At 41.5% G+C, this 19,068-nt stretch overlaps 2 protein-coding genes across 3 annotated transcripts; one reads left to right on the forward strand and one right to left on the reverse strand.

Moving 5' to 3' along the window:
* The first annotated feature begins 623 nt into the window (after window positions 1-623).
* LOC310875225 (H-2 class II histocompatibility antigen, A-U alpha chain-like) lies at window positions 624-5,134 on the forward strand. Its single transcript, XM_083788388.1, has 5 exons — window positions 624-717; window positions 2,458-2,718; window positions 3,215-3,315; window positions 3,970-4,147; window positions 4,924-5,134. Exons 1-5 carry the CDS (start codon window positions 645-647, stop codon window positions 5,070-5,072), a joined length of 762 nt encoding a protein of 253 aa, XP_083644514.1. The 5' UTR covers window positions 624-644; the 3' UTR covers window positions 5,073-5,134.
* A 1,969-nt stretch (window positions 5,135-7,103) lies between these two features.
* LOC310875359 (uncharacterized protein) lies at window positions 7,104-12,558 on the reverse strand. 2 transcript variants are annotated; one of them, XR_014570643.1, is made up of 7 exons: window positions 12,365-12,558; window positions 12,139-12,225; window positions 10,118-10,669; window positions 9,417-9,550; window positions 8,803-8,900; window positions 7,432-8,445; window positions 7,104-7,397 (listed from the first exon to the last, which is right to left on the reverse strand). XR_014570643.1 is itself a non-coding variant. In XM_083788564.1 (6 exons), exons 1-6 carry the CDS (start codon window positions 12,489-12,491, stop codon window positions 8,301-8,303), a joined length of 1,143 nt encoding a protein of 380 aa, XP_083644690.1. In that variant the 5' UTR covers window positions 12,492-12,558; the 3' UTR covers window positions 7,395-8,300. The 2 variants fall into 2 exon arrangements, 1 of the variants encoding a protein (XP_083644690.1); XM_083788564.1 differs by having other exon boundaries at window positions 7,395-8,445.
* Between the last annotated feature and the right edge of the window lie 6,510 nt (window positions 12,559-19,068).

The following is a 19,068-nucleotide window of genomic DNA, read 5'->3' on the forward strand; positions in this document are numbered from 1 at the left end:
TCCATTCATGCTGTTTCACATTAGGACTTGGTCATACAAACATTTTCAGTGGTGAGATTTAGATTTAGTTTTAAATTAATCCATGAACACAAATCATTACGGTAAAACCTGTCAGCAACAATGTGGATTGTTTTTATTTTCACATACAAAAATATTTCGGAAATGATACACAAGGTCAATAAAAAATGTGAAGGAGAAAGCCTAAAAACCCTCCAGGGGCTTGCAAGTGGCTTCTCCAGGCATGTTTACACATTCATAGTTGTTTTTGTTTGTTTAAAGAAAAAACAATCATATTGAACATGCAGATCTTAAACATAAGAATACAGATAAAATACAGGGACAGTGAGAGGACGGAAATGTACTGTATAACAAGAAAAAAAAGCACAATAGACAGAAGTCAGACAATAAAACCGCTATAGGAGAACATTGAGTACACCAGGTTAATTCAGCAGACCGTATGGGAAGTACTTGGTGGTAATAGGAGAAGTGATTTTAGAACCTTCTTGAATTGATGAAAAGACAATTGCCATAGATGTAAAGGTAGACTTCCTCCATGGGTGGGGGGTGAGTAAAGACAACACAAAGTGCTGTTGACTCCAGTGTGTCTCTGATGACTGCAGTGTGCCACCTTACTGCAGAGAGAGATGAAGAATCCTACCGCCACCATCCTCCTCTTCATCTCACTGACTTTCACAATCTGCTACGCCACTTCTGAAAGTAAGAATCTTGCCACGATTTAACCCATTTTGACCTGAGATCAGATTAAAAAAAAAAAGGCTTCTACATCCTGAGAGTTTTCTGAAAAAGCTATGTTTCTATGTCAGTCATTAGATTTAAAAAAAAAAGCAGACCTACAAGCTCGTAGCGCACCACTCGGTAGCGTGCTATGATCTTGTAGATATGCTATTTTTCAATAGCTAAAGCATAATGTAATGCTAACACCAAAAGGGGTTCCCGCCCAAAATGCGTAATGATGATAATAATAAAACGTTGGCGCATATGTTTATATAAAAGGCAGGTTAAGCAATGCCAATGACTTGGGTTGGTAGTAACACATGTCGTTGCAAAAGAGTAATTTTAATTACATACATTTCACTTTAACAAGAAATATGTGTAGCCTGTAAAGCCAGGCGTTAAAGCTATCGTTTTTTGGTTGGTAGTAACACATGTCGTTGCAAAAGAGTAATTTTAATTACATACATTTCACTTTAACAAGAAATATGTGTAGCCTGTAAAGCCAGGCGTTAAAGCTATCATTTTTTCAAATGATCTGGCTATATTCCAATTTGTTACCAATGAAAGCATGGTGACCCCTTGTGGCAAAATGTGCTATCTCCCAGAAGACAGAACTTTAAAGATTCTGGTAATCTTTGTCCAAACCATTCTCCAAGTTTCCTCAGTAGGCCACCTCTTTCCAAAAGGGTAAAACGATCCCAAAAAGCATGTAACATTTTACCTTTACATTTCCAACATCTATGTCTTCTACCATGCCCATCCTAAACAGCTTTAACAGGAGTATAGTAGAATATTTGATTTTATAATGGTAAATTTGCTTCTAATATCCCTAGTGAATTATATTTTTATTATATTTTCAGTCTTCCTACTTTGTAATTCCATTATACTTTTGTAAAATATTGAGGCAGAGGCACACATTGTATGTGGCAAGTCAAACAAAGATTTTTAACATATTTGATTCCTCTATATGTATGTTAAGGTTGAACACATTTCCCGCACTACTCTAGCCTGGCTCCAGCCCTGAATCACTAGCCATAGCAATGTGTAGTAGTGTCAGGCTAACAATAGTTGAAGATATTTCCAAAATTCACCCCATACCTCCCCGTCAGATTAAATTGATTCCCCAACTCCTGATATGACTTAAAATGTGCATCCCTGTATAAATCATCAATCACAAAGATGACATGTGACCGTTTCTCACTGAACCACTGAAGTCATTTTCTTTTTCATATAATATGAAAGCAGTGAATCATGGTTTCAAATTGACATATTGGTTGTTCAGTTTGACCCACCAGTTTTGGAGATATGGCTTATAGAGTAATGTCTTGCAGAAAACAACGAGTTGAGAAAACAGGCTTGAAAAGTTCACTTCTGTGCAGTGTTGGGCAATATTACTTAGGAGAGTAATATGTTACTTATTACTTATTACTCCTTAGAAAAAGTAATAATATTACATTACATTTTTTGTTCTTGCTCCAACAAAACACAGTGCTACGATGACATCATGCCCTTGCCCTAGTACACATGGTAAAGGAATCATTGTCATGTCAAACATGTGTCTGTTAAAATTAATATAGAATCAAGAAACTAAAACAATGTCTGAGTTGACATGGAAATTAGCCCAGACATGTTTTATAGTGAAATTCCCCTAATGACGAACCATGGAACTTATCAATATACATTATCTAATTAATGTAACATTGTTTTATTGATTTTTTCCAGTTATCCACGATGTTCAGTATTTGGTGGGCTGCTTTGTGAACCGCACTGAGATAGAGTTGACCATTGACGGCGACGAGACATTTTACGTGGACTTCCAGAGAGGAGAGCTCGTGTTCACCTATCCTCCATTCATTACCGCCATGGTACCCTCAATCTTTGACAATCACCACATGTTTGTCAATGCTGGGAAGAACAAGAGAGTGTGTCATGATGTTCTGTCAGCGATGACAGACGTGGAGAAGAATCCACCCGAAGAACAAGGTATAAAGCAGGGGTTCTTTTTTGGCTGGGGACCCCGCAAATGTAAACTCTTAATTTCCATTTTCCAGTCATTCAGTTGCCCAAAAAATATAATTCACGACCCCCAGGGTAAAGGACAAAATACAGTTTCTTTGCTCTACTGTGGACATGTTCTATTTGTTTTCAGTAGTCGATTTAGTAAGTACATTTTTAACTCAGCTTCCGATTATTAGTCGAATTAATTATGCATACACACATGCACGCACTCGCACACTCGATACAATTGGTATCCCGACCTGACATATTTTTGTTTACCAAAGAGCAGGGGTGGAAAAAGTACCAAAAGTAGAAAGTACTCATTATGCAGAATATCCCATTTCACGAGTTCAAAATGTTAAAATTAACACTCCAGCAATGCTTACTATCAGAATATTAACACTTGTTTTGTGTTTTTACCAAAAAGGTCACTATATTTACTGCACATTTACATTTTGGGACCCGTTTCTGCACCCAACAGAAGCTCCTGACAGTTTCCTGTACGCATCAGAGGAGGTGGAGCTGGGGGTGGAGAACACACTCATCTGCTACGTCAGACACTTCTACCCTCCGTCCCTCCAGGTCAGTACCCAACCCAAGTACTCCTAGTTCAAATATGACCTCAACTCCAAGTTGAAATTTCATTTAGAATTAAAACCGGGAAAGCATTTTGCATTGGTTATAGAGCTACCAGTGCCCCGTTCGAGGGCACCGGAAGAGAGTTTCCCATTGTCATTGACATAGACGTTTCAGAAAGTATTTATTTAAAGACCATTAAGCCTCAGACAAAGTCAACTCGGATCATGACAATAAACGTGTTTTTCTTATTTTTAATTATTTGTCCGGCCCCATTCTTTTTGTTTGTTGTCATGATTTGTCAGGAGCCGAGTTGGCTTTGTCCGAGGCTTTAAAGGTCTTTAAATAAATACTTTCTGAAACGTCTATGGAAAAATGAATGGGAAATGCTCCCGACATGTGTGGCAGGCTAAAACAAACCCGTGGCTTCCGGCATGTGTGGCAGGTTAAAACGAACCAATGGCTTCCGACGTGCGTGGCAGATAAAATCTAAGCCGTGGCGACTTAAAACTAACCTGTGGCTTCCGGTGACCGGTTATGTTTAGGGTTTGCGTTTTGGGGTAGGGGGTCGGACTATTGCCTGTCGCTCTGTTAGTACGTCTGACCAAAGTACTGAGGTGAAAGTACAAAAGTAAACGTACTTGTCCTCCACCACTGCAGGTCAGCTGGAGCAGGAACGGTGAGGCGGTGAGCGGAGCGTCTCTGAGCCGCTACTACCCTGATGAGGACGGAACCTTCCACCAGTTATCCTCACTGGACGTCATTCCCCACGAGGGAGACAAGTACAGCTGCAGTGTGACACACCCTGCCCTGGACCAGCCCACTGTCAGGTTCTGGGGTCAGTATACCCCCATAGAACATTTTGATTTAACAACCACGCCAAGGGTTCTAATGAAGTACTGTCACCGCATAAATACATGAACTGGAAGAAATACAAAAATCACGGCACTCCATCCAAAAATTTACAAGCTCCCAACGTGTTACAGCGTGTCACAACTTTATCCACAATTCCAGTATTAATGGTGGTACCATAGGAGAGAACAGCTAAACGTTGATCAAAATAACAATTATTCTACATTCTCTAATTGTGTAGACGTAAATTAACTGATGCTTGATAACTGATGTTTAATAATAATTTAACTTTACTCTTTCATAAAATGAAATGATTTTATGCTCTCAACAGTTAGAGAGCTAATAAGCGTTCAAGACTGTGTAAAGAAATGGGAAACTGTCATCTAACCACATGCTTCAAAGACACGAAAAGAAGAAGCGTCCAATTGGTTACCAACTATGATTTAGTTGGGGACCACCTGGAACCCCCTCAAGGACCACTGGTAAAAAAGAAAAAAGAAAAACGCACCATGAACATTATACCCCAAAACTCATAAGACACAATGGATATTTAAATGTAACAGTAAATTATACTTTTGGATACCGTATAAGGGCACAGGGTAAATTCCACATTAAACAAGGAAGTGGAAGTTTTAGGTAAAAAGTCTGTTACAACAACATTATGGATAAAGGAGAACCATAGGGGTCATTGAAGGGGCTCCAGGTGTTCCCCAGCTAAAATCTTTGATAGTTTTGTTTTGTCTCTGGTGTCATTTGTTGCAGACTCAGAACCTGAGCAGGTGGTGAAGGCCAGTTCTGCAGCGGATGTGGTCTGTGCAGTGGGACTGACTCTGGGCACTCTGGCCGCAGCAGGGGGAATGTTCCTCCTGGTCAAGAGTGGCCGTGTGTGTCAACCATCAGAGGTGCTGTGATGTGGAGGAGGAACTTAGGAAGCTGTACGACGACTTTGAGCTTGTAGATCTGCTATTTTCAGAACACGACACGACACGAACAGACACAAAAATAATCCCAGCGGTCTGCATTAGCCCTATAAGGTTTTAGTTTGGACTTTCACTCTTTTTGAAAGTGCAGTTTTTCCCATGACACTGAGATTGCCATATACAGTACGTGCAGCCACATCAGGGTGCAGGGTCATATAGATCTTACCAACATTTTCTCAGAGGCAGAGCAGTTTTGGCAGGCATTTTGCAAAGTAGGCCTATCTATGTGCGGGAATTACGATGTATTTCACTGTCAAAACATCTATGACACAAAGATTTGTATATTCTAAACAAAAAATCTATATCGAACTTGTTATTACTATTGCAGTAAGTAGTCTACAACTACAACTACAAATGTGTAGCACACGTGGTTCAAATTATATATTTTTGTACAGTGGAAAAACTATGGACATTTTCAGATGCTAATTCTTTCTTGTGCTGGTTCTTATAATCTTTTTTGGCTGTATTTTACCTTGAAACATTCGCAAATTGTTCCCATTTTCTTTTACAGGAACAGTTTTGCGTGAAGCTCCAACCTGACATGTTTTATTTTTTATCTTGCATTGTGCCCTAACTCTTGTTGTTTATTTATCATGATTTTCGTATACTGAAAAGTTGCGATTTCCCATTAAAGCCTTTAACTGCATTTAAAGACAGTGTGCGTGAGTTTTTTCTTTTTCAGTACTATAAAGTATACCACTAGTAGCCAGCCTACTAACATTTCCCAGCTAACATGTCCATCTGGGCCCCACTTGGGTTTTGACATGGGCATGGGTTCCAAGTGGGCCGTGCACCCAGTTTTCACAAAGGAACCACCCATGTTAGCCCATATGGGCTTACGTGGGTTTCTAACTGGTCTTAGGTGGTATCCAAATGGGCCATTTTATTTTAGAACCATGTGTGCGCCACCTGTGTTTGCCTATATGGGTTTGAACTGGATCTGATTGGGCCTTAAATCCTATAAGGGAACATTTTCGAAATTTCATTATGCTTTAAGTGCATGTCACTGCCCCCCCTGGATTCCTAGAGAATCGAGGCGGAAGGAGGAGGTTGGGGTGGAGGAGGGTGGCGATTTTGAAGAATAGTGAAAATAGCCGATCTACACGTGCAGTACTCACAACCCATGTTTGGTCTGTCGTGGAGCAGAACAAACAACTTGGTTGAGAGATCGCAGGTGTATTAATGCTGTGGTGATTTCACCAGGGATTGGCCAGGTGATAATGAAAGGCAGGTGAGTTTGATGAGGAGGGAGGAGTTGTTGATAATGAGGGAGGAGTGGTTAAGGTCAAGCGGAAAGAGGTCTCTTCTCCCGAAACTACGTTGTATAAATACAACTTCCCATAATACTATGACAGGGGGGGAAATATTTAGATATTTGATATTAATTTTATCAGACAGCCCTCTTCCTGTAACTTCAAACTCACAAAGCCAGAGTAGAGTAAAATGACCCCCAACATGTTAATATCGCTTTAAGTTTCATTATGACATCACTATTTTATTTGAAACCAAAAATCCTCTCTCTCATTTGTGCCTGTGTGCCAGTGATTACATTCCCCTGTGATGTTGATTGATTTTATTTCATTAGACGTCATACAAAACCAGCACAAATCAGATTTCCTATCCAGATTGGCATCAGATTGGTTTTATACAGTGTGAACAAGCTAAGGAATGTGATTCAAATATAATTAACATATAGAGCAAGAAATCAATAAGCAAAGAGGGAACGATTTTAAGATGGCGAACCAGGGGATGAGCGAGTGACGTCAGCACTCTAAAAGAACAATATGCACAATAAAAGACAGGTCTCCAAATAATAATAATAATAAAATAAAACTTGGCCTGACCTGTAGGCATTCTTGAGGAAAATACTTAAATGTTGTTTCTATATGATTTTTATGTGCTGAATCCATGCTGAGTGATTCGAGTCACTGTTTCATCAGAAATTGAGTAATTAGCATAATTAATCACAAAAAACTAAGTTATAGTTATAGTTAACTTGAGCGAGCTCAGGCCTCATTCACACGTACCAAACACCAATCAAGCAAATGTTTGGTCGTTTCACAATGCTTTTCCAATGGGAGTCACATGGTTTGATCAAACATTTGTGTTTGATTGCTGGTGGTGTTCTGCCCCTACCCCAGTCCCCCCTCAAAAAACCACCAAACATTTGCTTGATTGGTGTTTGGTACGTGTTAATGAGGCCTCAAGTTACGTACATACTTGAGCGCTCGAGTTAGTAAATTGCTAACTTGAGCGCTCAAGTTAATAACTTACTAACTTGAGCACACACACCCTCCCCTCACCTGGCCCTGTCAAAGCAATGTGATTGGTACTTTTTATCAGCTTGCAGAGGTGATCTACATTTACTAACGACCATAGTGAACACTATTTCATGATTGGCTGCATGCCTCTAGGCTGCCTCTGAGCCAGGGGTTCCCAAACTGTGGTTTGTGCACTCCTTGTGGTGCGCAAACGCCCTCCAGGGCGTGCGTGACATGAAAAGGGGAATTTTATGATGTTATTTAACACAAATAGCAAAATCTGGTATACTGTTGTAAGGAGATGTATAGGGCAGCTGCGGGAGTATACAGCAGCTGCATGTCTCTCAATGCAGTGACATTCTGTGATTATTTGCCAAATATGTATCATTTTCGGCCAAATAGAACGCGACTGAGCGCTGTGGGTGCGTCAGCTAGGTCAGGAGCTATAGGTAACACAGCCAAAAAAGTTTGAGGATCGCTGCTGCCAATGGGAGAATTACCTATAAACCCATAGTCTGAACAGCATAAAAACCCATACTCTGAACAGCGCAACGTGATGGCGGCTGTGTTGTGAGTCAGGTTAAGTCTATTTATCACCTGAACAGATCAACTCTACTTGAGTAGCCTACCATGCATGCTATTGCTGAACTCAGGAGCAAAAACAAACTCGCTTCAAGCTTATATCCTATGACATCAGTCATATCTTGTGTTTACAGCTTTTACAGACATAAAAGTGATCCCTACTGTAGATCTCGCCCCAGTGCTCCGGTCCGGTCCACTATGGGAAAAGATTAAAAAATAAGCAAACACACAAACTACCATCGCATGTGCAAACGCAGCCGTTGTGTATGTAACCGGACCGCGCACGAACACGCCGCGCTTTGTGAAAATGATGGTTTCAGTTCAGAACTTTTTCACAGATCCACTGGAAGTTGGCAGAGCACGGCTTGTCGTCCCATCCTCTCTCTGGATAGGCAGGCAGAGCTCCGTCATAGAACTCGACACAGTGTCCATTTTTACTGGGCTCCCAACTCCGCCAGTACCTGGTGAAGTATATACAGGGACATTTAATGAATTTAGACTAGGCTCCCAACCCTCCCAACGCCGCCAGTACCTGCATGGTGAAGTAGTGACACTTGATTCATTTACAGTATACAGTACTATAGGCTTCCCTACGCCGGCAGTACCTGGTGAAGTAGGGACATTTAGGGGGGATTGTCGGATATAATAACATCATATGGTAAGAAAAGTGCTGGTCCGGAAATCTCCTTTAACCGCAAAGCACAAGGGTTTGGTTGAACGCAGTAAGAACGTGCCTCGGCGTACACAAGTGGACAATAACATTTAATACTATTTAGAAGAATGGAGGTAAAACAAAGATGATCATAATTATGTCTTACGTTGGTGTGGTCAGTGGCGTTCCATCCACCCACTTAAACGACCCTTCTCTGTCGGTCAAACCCAGCCAGACTCTCTTGTTGACGCGTTCCACAAAGTCCTGGACAGAAAAGCTGATGGTTATATGTACAACCTGTACAGTGTACAGTAGTTGTGTGTCTCCTCAAAGAAACACTGTACTGAAGCTGATTTCCCCTGATTATATTCTTTCTTTCTTTCTTTCTTTCTTTCTTGCCCATGCATGCATGCTGATATTGTGCCTTATTGTCATTTGTTATTTAATGTGTCTCTTTCTCTATTGCTTACCCATAATAACACTATTCTTGAAAATGAAAATGTAACATTTTGAGAACTTTGGGGAAAATAAATGTCACACCCTTTGACACTTGTAAACTTGTGATGAAGTTGAACGTGGAATAGGTATAGCTAGGTTACATTACAACATGAACACACGTGCACGCACACACGCTCGCACACACACACACACACACACACACACACACACACACACACACACACACACACACACACACACACACACACACACACACACACACACACATACACATACACACACACACACACACACACACACACACACACACACACACCATACCTGTTTTTCTTGGCTGTTTATGACGATGAGGTCAGATTGTCTGTCTCTACACCACTGTCTGCTCTCCTCCCAGGATTTTGTCTCAGTAGAGATGAAATAACAACCGCTGTCAAACGTCTGCCATCCAGGCGATTCTAGCAACAAAATGACAATGTTTAGCCAATGCTGTTCTTTCATTTGATTCACTTTCCCTCACTAACACGAGTTACACGACTTAATTGACTGTAGAATAGCTTCCCTCCCAATAACGAGTTATGTTTTCATTGTTTAATTCGCGTTTTTAATACGTTTTAAAACGTACAGGGTTCCTATCGGACAGAGTGGGATAAGTCATACGCGTTTTGATGTCAACGGAAAAAAAACATCCGTCACACTGTCATGCAAAGGGTTCTGGGAAATTGAAGCCCAATGCATTACAATGGCGGCAGTGTCGCGCAGCGTGAGCGTTCCTCCTCCGCTTTGTTGTTGTGATCGCCATTTTTAAATATTTTTCAACACTACGACAAACGATTACACCATTTTAAAGCGGATTTTCATGAAAAGCAACGATCATATCGGCACAGTGGCTCTTCAAACGTTAGTGAAAACTAGAGGCAGGGAGATCTGAATCACGATTATTTAATCCCTGCAGTCAAGCTGTTTTTAATGATGAAAAACACAATTATTATAACAATGACGAAAAACAGTGACGTCTCACTGACCACAGAGCCTCATCTTCAGGTCATCTCGTTCTTCAGTCAGGTTCTTATGGCTGGTCAGTAACTGGTCAAAACTGCTCTGTAGCTGGAAAAAACTGACCTGTAAATGGTCAAAACTGATCTGCAACTGGCCTTTCTGTTCAGTCAGGTTGTTATGTCTGGTCTGTAGCTGGACAAAACTGGCCTGCAAATGGTCCAAACTGGTGTGTAACCCTTCAGAACTGGCCTGCAGCTGGTCAGAACCGACCTGTAACTTGTCAAAACTGGTCTGCAACTGATCAAAATGGGTCTGTAACTGGTTAAAACCGGCCTGTAATTGGTCTTTCTGTGCAGTCAGCTGGTTGTGTCTGGACTGCAACTGATCAAAGCTGCTCTGCAACTGGTTGTTCTGTTCGGTTAAGTTGTCATGTCTGCTCTGCAACTGGTTAAAACTGGTCTGTAACTGGTTAAAACCGCTCTGCAATTCGTCTCTCTCTTCAGTCAGGTTGTTGGTTCTGGCCTGCAATTGGTTGTAACGGGTCACCAGTTGTCCCCTCTCCGCCATGTTTGACTGATCTGTGTGGAAACAATGAAAACAAACTTAATGGGAGATTGACTATTTAAAACAATGTACCTCTACTGGAGCAAATCGATTGCTATAGCATTATGTAGTAGGCTACTCATTGGTTCCCAAACCTTTTAGCCCGTGACACAAATGAGCCCCTGCAGGGTCTCCCCGGGACCCAAACTAGTGAAAATAGCAGATTTACAAGCTCACAACGCGTCACTTCGCATTGCGTTGTGAGCTTATAGCACTTTTACTGTTTTCTAATTTATGTTTTATTTCTTCATGAAATTACAAAAAACTTTTAATTTGTTTTTAATTCATGAAGATTTTTTTTTTTTTAACAAAATGTTAGAAACAAATAAATGGACCCATACATTTTTTTTCCCCGACCCACTGTTTGGTAACCATATGTCATGACTCATGAGTAAAGTTGTCAGTGTGGTCAGTGGTCACTCACTGTGTTCACACAGATGATTAGCAATAGATGACAAAAAACTTAAATGTTTAAAGCAGGCCTATACCCAAAAGCCAAATTCCCACCAAACCAAAACAGTGTGTGATTACATCAGCGAGCCCCATTTACACTCACACAGCTGATTGTCATTATGCAGACGCCAGACAGTATTTCAGACTGCTACTTGTATCTGTTCTGAATCTAATTCAAGACGACGGCCGCATGCGTATACGGTGCATCACAAACCTTATCGCTTTCAACTTAAATGCCAAGATATTCTTTGTATTTGATACATTTTCAGTGAGATATGGGTCATGCATTTTCTAAATATAATAAATAATCATATTTACAACAGCTATAGTATATAATTTAGCAAGTTGTTTTAATGCAAACTATAATAAAAATAAGGTAACATAAACCCATAATAATTGAATAAGTGTGGAAAAGAATCATTAATGTCACCCCTAATTATGCAAACACAACTGTATTTTAACATGTAAGTGTAAAGTACTGAAATAAACTATTGGTTTGTGATCAGATAGACTGCTTAATGAACAGTAAAGGATTAGGTTAAGCCTGTCTGTTAGCCGGTTCCAGAGCAGGCTAAGTGCACAGCATTAGTTTCCATGGTAACTAATGTGGCATTGCTTTCATGAAACCGAATCAAGCCTCAACATATCCATGTTAACTGGCTAAATTAATCTGCCAAGATTAACCAGTTTTCATGAAACCAGTTAATCGTTGATCCAGGATATATTAAACCAGGTTATGTGGTTTAATCCCTAATACAAGTTTCGTGAAACAGGCCCCTGGACAGACTTCAGACAGTGCCTCCTCAGGAGACTCGGCATAGATCTGAACCCATTAGATTTGGAGTAATGGAACCCGTTGCGACCACGTGCCCTCGCTGACGTCGAGCCCAGACAGAGTTTGAACCCACAACCTTCTGCATGAAAGGCATGTGCTCTAACCACGTTAGACAGTAAAAAATATGGATAACCATTGTTATGAAAGTTGACTTACAGAGATAGAGTGGGACGACGATGATGAGAAGACTTAGAACAGCACAAAACAATCCAACACCCACTCCAACCCGCTTGTTCCTCATATCTGGAGGACACACACACACACACACACACACACACACACAGTCTCACACACAAGTGAGATCAGTTAGATTAATTGTTTAAAGACTATGTTGTTGTTGTTTGGTGGTGATGTATCATTGCAGTATAGTAACATCTCTCACCAGACTGCAGGGTCTTCCGTAGAGCTTTCTCCAGAGCTGTAGTCGTGGTCTCACTCTCGCTATCGTCGTAGATCAGATTCTCCTTATCTTGGAGTTCAAGGTAGTCGTAATATCCATCTACAGCCATTTTTTCTCTACCCAATTGTGACTTGAGTCCTTCTCGCAGGTATTTGATATGTTCCAGCTCTTCACAACAACACACTGAGGAAGACTTATCCCTCACTGTCCTGAACGTAGACAGCGGAGTCAGCACTGTTACATTTTTATCACATATGGCACCAATGAAAACACCCCCCCCCCCCCCCCCCACACACACACACACACACACACACACACACACACACACACACACACACACACACACGCATGCACACAGTCACAGAGTTTGCAAAACCAGCAGACCCAGAAGCAGACACTACACAAAACAACAAAGTCCAAGGGTTTTTATTTACACAAGGGAGGGGAAACGAGGATATACTGTATAGGTGGTGCTGGCTGGCAGGAGTGGACATGGCAAGCTGGCTGTCAAAGCAACCTAGCGAGCGGGTGGCACACAAGTGGGCAAAGCAGGTGGCACACAAGTGGGCAAAGCAGGTGGTAACACATAGGTGGGCAGAGCAGGTGGTAACACACAGGTGGGCAGAGCAGGTGGCACACAGGTGGGCAGAGCAGGTGGCACACAGGTGGGCAGGGCAGGTGGTAACACACAGGTGGGCAGAGCAGGTGGTAACACGTCCTACTTTGGCGGAGACCACATGTTGGGGCAAACTAAGAAAACTAAGGAAGGGGGCGAGGGGGACTTTTACTAAGTAAAAGTCCGGAATTCAAAATGTACCTGAGTAAAAGTACAAAAGTATTGGCATCAAAATGTAGACTGAAGTACCCAAAAGTAAAAGTACTCATTATGCAGAATGTTTTAAATGTATAAGAATCTTTTGAAAATAGCAGATCTAGAAGCTCACAAGTCTATATTTTCAAATGGCCGAAATGTATATAAATGCTGCTGAAGTGGTTAATGTATATTTTTTAATAATAATCTACAAAGTAACTAGAAAATAAAGTTTTCAAATAATTGTAGTGGAGTCAAATTTGAATATTTGTCCCTGAGACGTAGGAGATGGAGTATAGAAGTAGCAGTATTGGAAATTGGAAATAGTCCAGTAAAGTAAAAATACCTCACAATTGTACTCAAGTTAAGTACAGTAGTACTTGAGTAAATGTCCTCACCTCACATGACTTGCGTGCGTTAAGTCAGTGAGGGCTCTGGCAGAGACCTTATTTTGGCGAATAGCGTTACCAGGGGCATGAGGGGAATTCTCCAAACATCAATCACTTATGTATGCAAATTGGAAATGTATCTAGGGCTGTTATGATTGTAAATTTAAAGGTTTCATAACATAAATTTTAATTTATTTTAATTTTTAGGTTTTCTTTTAGGTTTTATAACCTCAGTTACTGCACCCACACAACCTGAACTTTGAAGATTCAGTGGATTTTCTGTTAACTGGGATTTTCTCTGTGTGTTCTGAAGCCTTTTGAGCTGCAATTGCAATGACAACTAAGTAGCTTGAAAATAATCTGTACTGTACAAGCTCTCCTCCCTGACCCCTCTCTCTCTCTCTCTCTCTCTCTCTCTCTCTCTCTCTCGGTGTGTGTGTGTGTGTGTGTGTGTGTGTGTGTGTGTGTGTGTGTGTGTGTGTGTGTGTGTGTGTGTGTGTGTGTGTGTGTGTTAAGCTGCGCAACAGTGACACTTTCTGGTCAACAAACTCTATTTCCATGCTTGGACACATGGACACATACACATAGTGGACACGTATAGGCTACACATAAGGACACACATTGATATAGCACTCAAAGAGCTTCAGTGATTGGGTTGGAGTGATACCAGATGCAAGTTGTTTGTGAAACGAGCGTGCAGCAAGCTTCTGCAATCTGGCAGAGTCAGGTTAGGCAGATGCCAGATATCACAAATAACTTCACTGACACATGTGTCACATATGTGTGTGTGTGTGTGTGTGTGTGTGTGTGTGTGTGTGTGTGTGTGTGTGTGTGTGCTGTGTGTGTGTGTGTGTGTGTGTGTGTGTGTGTGTGTGTGTGTGTGTGTGTGTGTGTGTGTGTGTGTGTGTGTGTGTGTGTGTGTGTGTGTGTGTGTGTGCGTGCGTGCATTCTTGTGCATGCGTGCTTGTGCGTGTGTGGAAAACAATACAAGCTTGAAAAGGAAACATCTAAAAATACTAAGGAATGCACATAATCAATAACAAACTTAAATGGAACGCAAATCAAATGGAATGCCTAAACACATTTTACATGGTTTTAAAATGGAACATACAAATTGCTGTTAGATTAATATTATTCACATTCTATAGAATATGTAAATGAAAATAATGAAAATATCAATTTGTATTGTAATGTGCATATTGGGTATAACTGCAAGGCAGACAAACCAAAGCAAAAACACAAACTACCACATGGTGCAAACACAGCCATCATAGCTGTAGCACCAGCTAACTGATACATTGTAGCTATAGGGGTGGGACGATATGGGTACCTCACGATACGATATCTGTGGCGACATTAGGTCCTTGATACTGATAATATCACCATATTCGATATATTGAGGTATTCAATATATTGAGATATTCAATATATTGGCTGCAAGAGATTTCATCAACGATCATCACGATATCTGTAACTGAAAATAACCATAAAAGACATAAATCTGGGATTTTGTATTTATTCCAAAATCTTACAAGATATTGTGTGTCACAGACTGCAGCCAATAAGTACATGAATCCTGCCTCCTCCAAACAGTAAAACACTGACTGCAACTTTGCAACTTGTCCACAACTTGTCTGTCCACAACAATGGGTAGCCTACTACTACTACTAGTACTAACTATAGTCAATATCACGATATTGTATAACGATACGATATATCCCGGCGATATATCGCAATATCGATATATCGTCCCAGGTCCCACATCTAATTGTAGCAACACAGCAGTTAACTGATACATTGTACCAACACACCAGCTAACTGAACATGATATGATTTCAACAAATAACTCTTTCACAGATCCAAGTGTTAAATGCTTCACACATTCTGTCATTCCATCCTCTTTTAGGAGTGGAAGTCCCGTTGAAAATATGATACTCAACACAGTCTTGTTCTTCGTGAGTTCTGGGCTCTCTGTTGTTAGGCTGACCAGGAAGCCAGTACCTGGAGAAGTAGGGACATTTGGTTCAACATTTATGGAGTTACAACAGATGTTCAGGAGGAGGAGAAACGCACATTGGCCCTGCCCTTCATGCCACTCTCCGCCCTCCATGTCAATCTACCTGTCTCCATTTATACCTGCCCAGTACCACCCAGAATCCTTCATGTTTTCGCCCGCCTCGCCACGTCGCACACTAGCTGCCTTCCCACAGGCTTCTCGCAACCCACCCCTACCCCTTCACCCCCATAGCAGCTCCTCTCCCCGCTCCCCCCAAAGGAGCTTTTTCGGCACTAGAACTACTACATTCACCTTGCCAAAAGTGGATCAAACGATTAAAACAAAACTCCCTCTCTCTCTCCTCTCAGGTTCCTGCTGGGGGATATCGTCCATGCGCACCATGAGACGAACGCCTCACGACGAACGCCATACGACGAGTGCCATACGACCTCCTCCCCAAAGACTCCAGGGTCGGCGACCCCCCCCGGAACCTACACATCTGCATTCATTCATCCTTCCTTCATCCCTCCATTTCCTCACTGTCAATAAATTCCTTAAACCTCCCCAATGGTGTGTTTATTCCGACTAGTGAGTTATGCTCTTCAATCCAGCTCTGTGGTTTCCTTTTCCGTGATGCAATATGGCCCGAGAATATACACGGACAGCGGACACATGCACGGCCCAACAACAAATGAAGTTGGAACAACACAGGTTCAGGAGGCAAGACCACACCAAAAACAATCTCCTCCCATCACACCTCCATCACCACCAATCAGATTGATATCAACTCCTCCTAATCTCACCTGCTATGATGTTCTGATAACAACTCCTCCCTTATCTCCACCTTCCAAGCTAACCAAGGACGTATTTAAACCCAGCCGTGCCCACCAGCACTCATGCACAGTTTTCTCACAGAAACGCTGCATACGTTTTCGCTCAGTATAAAGCAATCTAACGCCTAGCTCAGCCTAAACAACCTACCTTCGTTATGAACAACGACATCTTTGTTTTGATGGCTCAGTCGCGGGGGCCTCATGTCTCCACCCAGCCGCCCCACTGCACAACCAACAGCCATTTTCACTTATACAGTCCCCAACACGTCGAGCCCAACAATTCTCCAACGACCCAGCCAGCCCAACAAACCCTGTAACAGTCCCACCGTTCTCCAGCACCAACAACTAACCATTTTCCTCCCTTCTTTAGCACACCATTACATGTATTTACCTGTCCATTCCTTCAATAAATACTTCACATGCATTTACCTGTCCATTCCTTCAAAACATACAACTAAATATGATTCTTGTTTGATGGTGTGGTCTTTACTAGTGAACAACACAACCGGCCCAGCACGGAAAACAGCTTCTAGTAAAGGTACAATACCTTTACATGGATGGTTTTTCACTCTAACCATCTTTTGTTCTTGAATTATGACCTCAATTGATATTCTAGACATTAGAAGCAAATGATCTAGAATCTAGATCACCGAACACCATCTAGATTCTAGATGGTGTTCGGCTGTGCCTGAGGGCCCTGATAAGAATGACAGACAGAAGAAGAATGGAGGTGAAATGAAGATAGGTCTCACGTCGGTGTGGTCAGTGGCGTTCCATCTACCCACTTGTACGTCCTTTCATCCTCTCTGTCGGTCAAACCCAGCCACACTCTCTTGTTTACACGTTCCACAAATTCCTGGACAGAAAAGCTAATGGTTACTGTTGTACAAACTATATATATAGACTTGTGTCTCCACTCTGCACACGAAGCAATGCTTTTATTGTATTGCTATTTATTTTTTACCAGACACATATGTGTATTTGAGATTGTATTTATGATATATATTTTATATTGTAACGGCTTGTTATATGACTTTGTTTCCCTTGTTTGTTTGTCTCTCTATTCATATGAAAATTGATGTGACATTTCAAATCGTTCCCCTCTTTACACCTGTGAAGTGTGAACTGCCAACTTGTGAGCACACACACACACACACACACACACACACACACACGCACACGCACGCACACACACACACACACACACACGCACGCACGCGCGCACGCACACACACACACACACACACACACACACACACACACACACACACACACACACACACACACACACACACACATGCACACACACACACACACATGTACACACCATACCTGTTTCTCTTGGCTGTTTATGACGATGAGATCAGATTGTCTGTTTCTACACCACTGTCTGCTCTCCTCCCAGGGTTTTGTCTCAGTAGAGATGTAATAACAACCTCTGTCAAATTTCTGCCATTCAGGTGCTTCTAACAACAAAACGATAAACTTAGTCACTGTTCCTCCATTTGATCAAAGCCATTACAAATGAATGAACAACATGATTTAACAATGAATAAAACCAGTGACGTCTCACTGACCACAGTGTTGCCTCTTCATATCGTCTCTCTCTACAGTCACATTGTTATACATGGTCTTCAACTGGTCAAAACTGGTTTGTAACAGTTCTTTCTGCTCAGTCAGCTGGTTGTGTCTGGTCTGTAACTGGTCAAAACTGGTCTGTAACTGGTCCTTCTGTTTAGTCAGTTGGTTCTGTCTGTTCTGTAACTGGTCAAAACTGGTTTGTAGCTGTTTTCTATGTTCAGTCAGTTGGTCATGTCTTGCCTGTAACTGTCCGAAACTGGTCTGTAGTTGGTCTTTCTGTTCAGTAATTTGGTTATTTCTGGTCTGTAGTTGGGCTTTCTGTTCAGTCAATTGTTTATGGCTGGTCTGCAACTGCTCAAACCTCGTCTGCAACTGATCGAAACCGGTTTGTAACAGTTTTTCCTGTTCAGTCAGTTGGTCATAATGTGTCCGTAACTGGCCTTTCTGTTCAATCAGTTGACCATGTTTGTTCTGTAACTGGTCCAAACTGGTCTGTAACTGGTCTCTGTCTCCAGTCAGGTTGTTGTTCCTGGCATGTAGCTGGTTGTAACGGGTCATCAGTTGGTCTCTCTCCGCCATGTAGGACTGATCTGTGTGAATATTTAAATATTTAAGAAATTGGAGATCCATTTAAAACACCTTACACCTCCTGTTCAAGTCATATAATACGCAACTAATATCTATCTTCATAGGTTCAACGGTTAACACTGTCTGAAGGTCTTGGGGTCTAATATGTGGGGAGTTTGAGTTCTCCCAGTGTTCGCCACGAGGCATGTGTAAAGATGTAACGATCACAGCATAATCTGTGGCGTTGTCACTTTGTAAAATCGTTGATGTCATATCATATCATATCTATTGGACCTAGGCATTATTTATAGGCTATGCATTGGAAAACAATAACGCTCATAACGTTTCTATGGTGGATTTTCATGAAACAAAAACTTTGCAGATAGAAAGAGGATAATTCAAGCTTTTCGTACAGCTGCAATGTTGGTGAGTTTAACATTGTTTAATACAATCAGACAGGACTTTTCTGTTTGGATGAATGGGCTGTCATGGCCAGAAAGTAGTTTTTT

This window comes from Protomyctophum parallelum, assembly GCF_964188405.1.
Source record: "Protomyctophum parallelum genome assembly, chromosome: 18".
Lineage (NCBI taxonomy): Eukaryota > Metazoa > Chordata > Actinopteri > Myctophiformes > Myctophidae > Protomyctophum > Protomyctophum parallelum.

Excerpts from the sequence above, each read along its gene's own strand:
- LOC310875225 (XM_083788388.1), top strand. The coding sequence starts at position 645 with ATGAAGAATCCTACCGCCACCATCCTCCTCTTCATCTCACTGACTTTC. Across the intron at positions 718-2,457 it reads CTGCTACGCCACTTCTGAAA|TTATCCACGATGTTCAGTAT; the intron begins GTAAGAATCTTG and ends GATTTTTTCCAG. Across the intron at positions 2,719-3,214 it reads GAATCCACCCGAAGAACAAG|AAGCTCCTGACAGTTTCCTG; the intron begins GTATAAAGCAGG and ends TGCACCCAACAG.
- LOC310875359 (XM_083788564.1), bottom strand. The coding sequence starts at position 12,491 with ATGGCTGTAGATGGATATTACGACTACCTTGAACTCCAAGATAAGGAG. Across the intron at positions 12,226-12,364 it reads ACGGAAGACCCTGCAGTCTG|ATATGAGGAACAAGCGGGTT; the intron begins GTGAGAGATGTT and ends TGTGTCCTCCAG. Across the intron at positions 8,901-9,416 it reads TAAACAGCCAAGAAAAACAG|GACTTTGTGGAACGCGTCAA; the intron begins GTATGGTGTGTG and ends TTTTCTGTCCAG.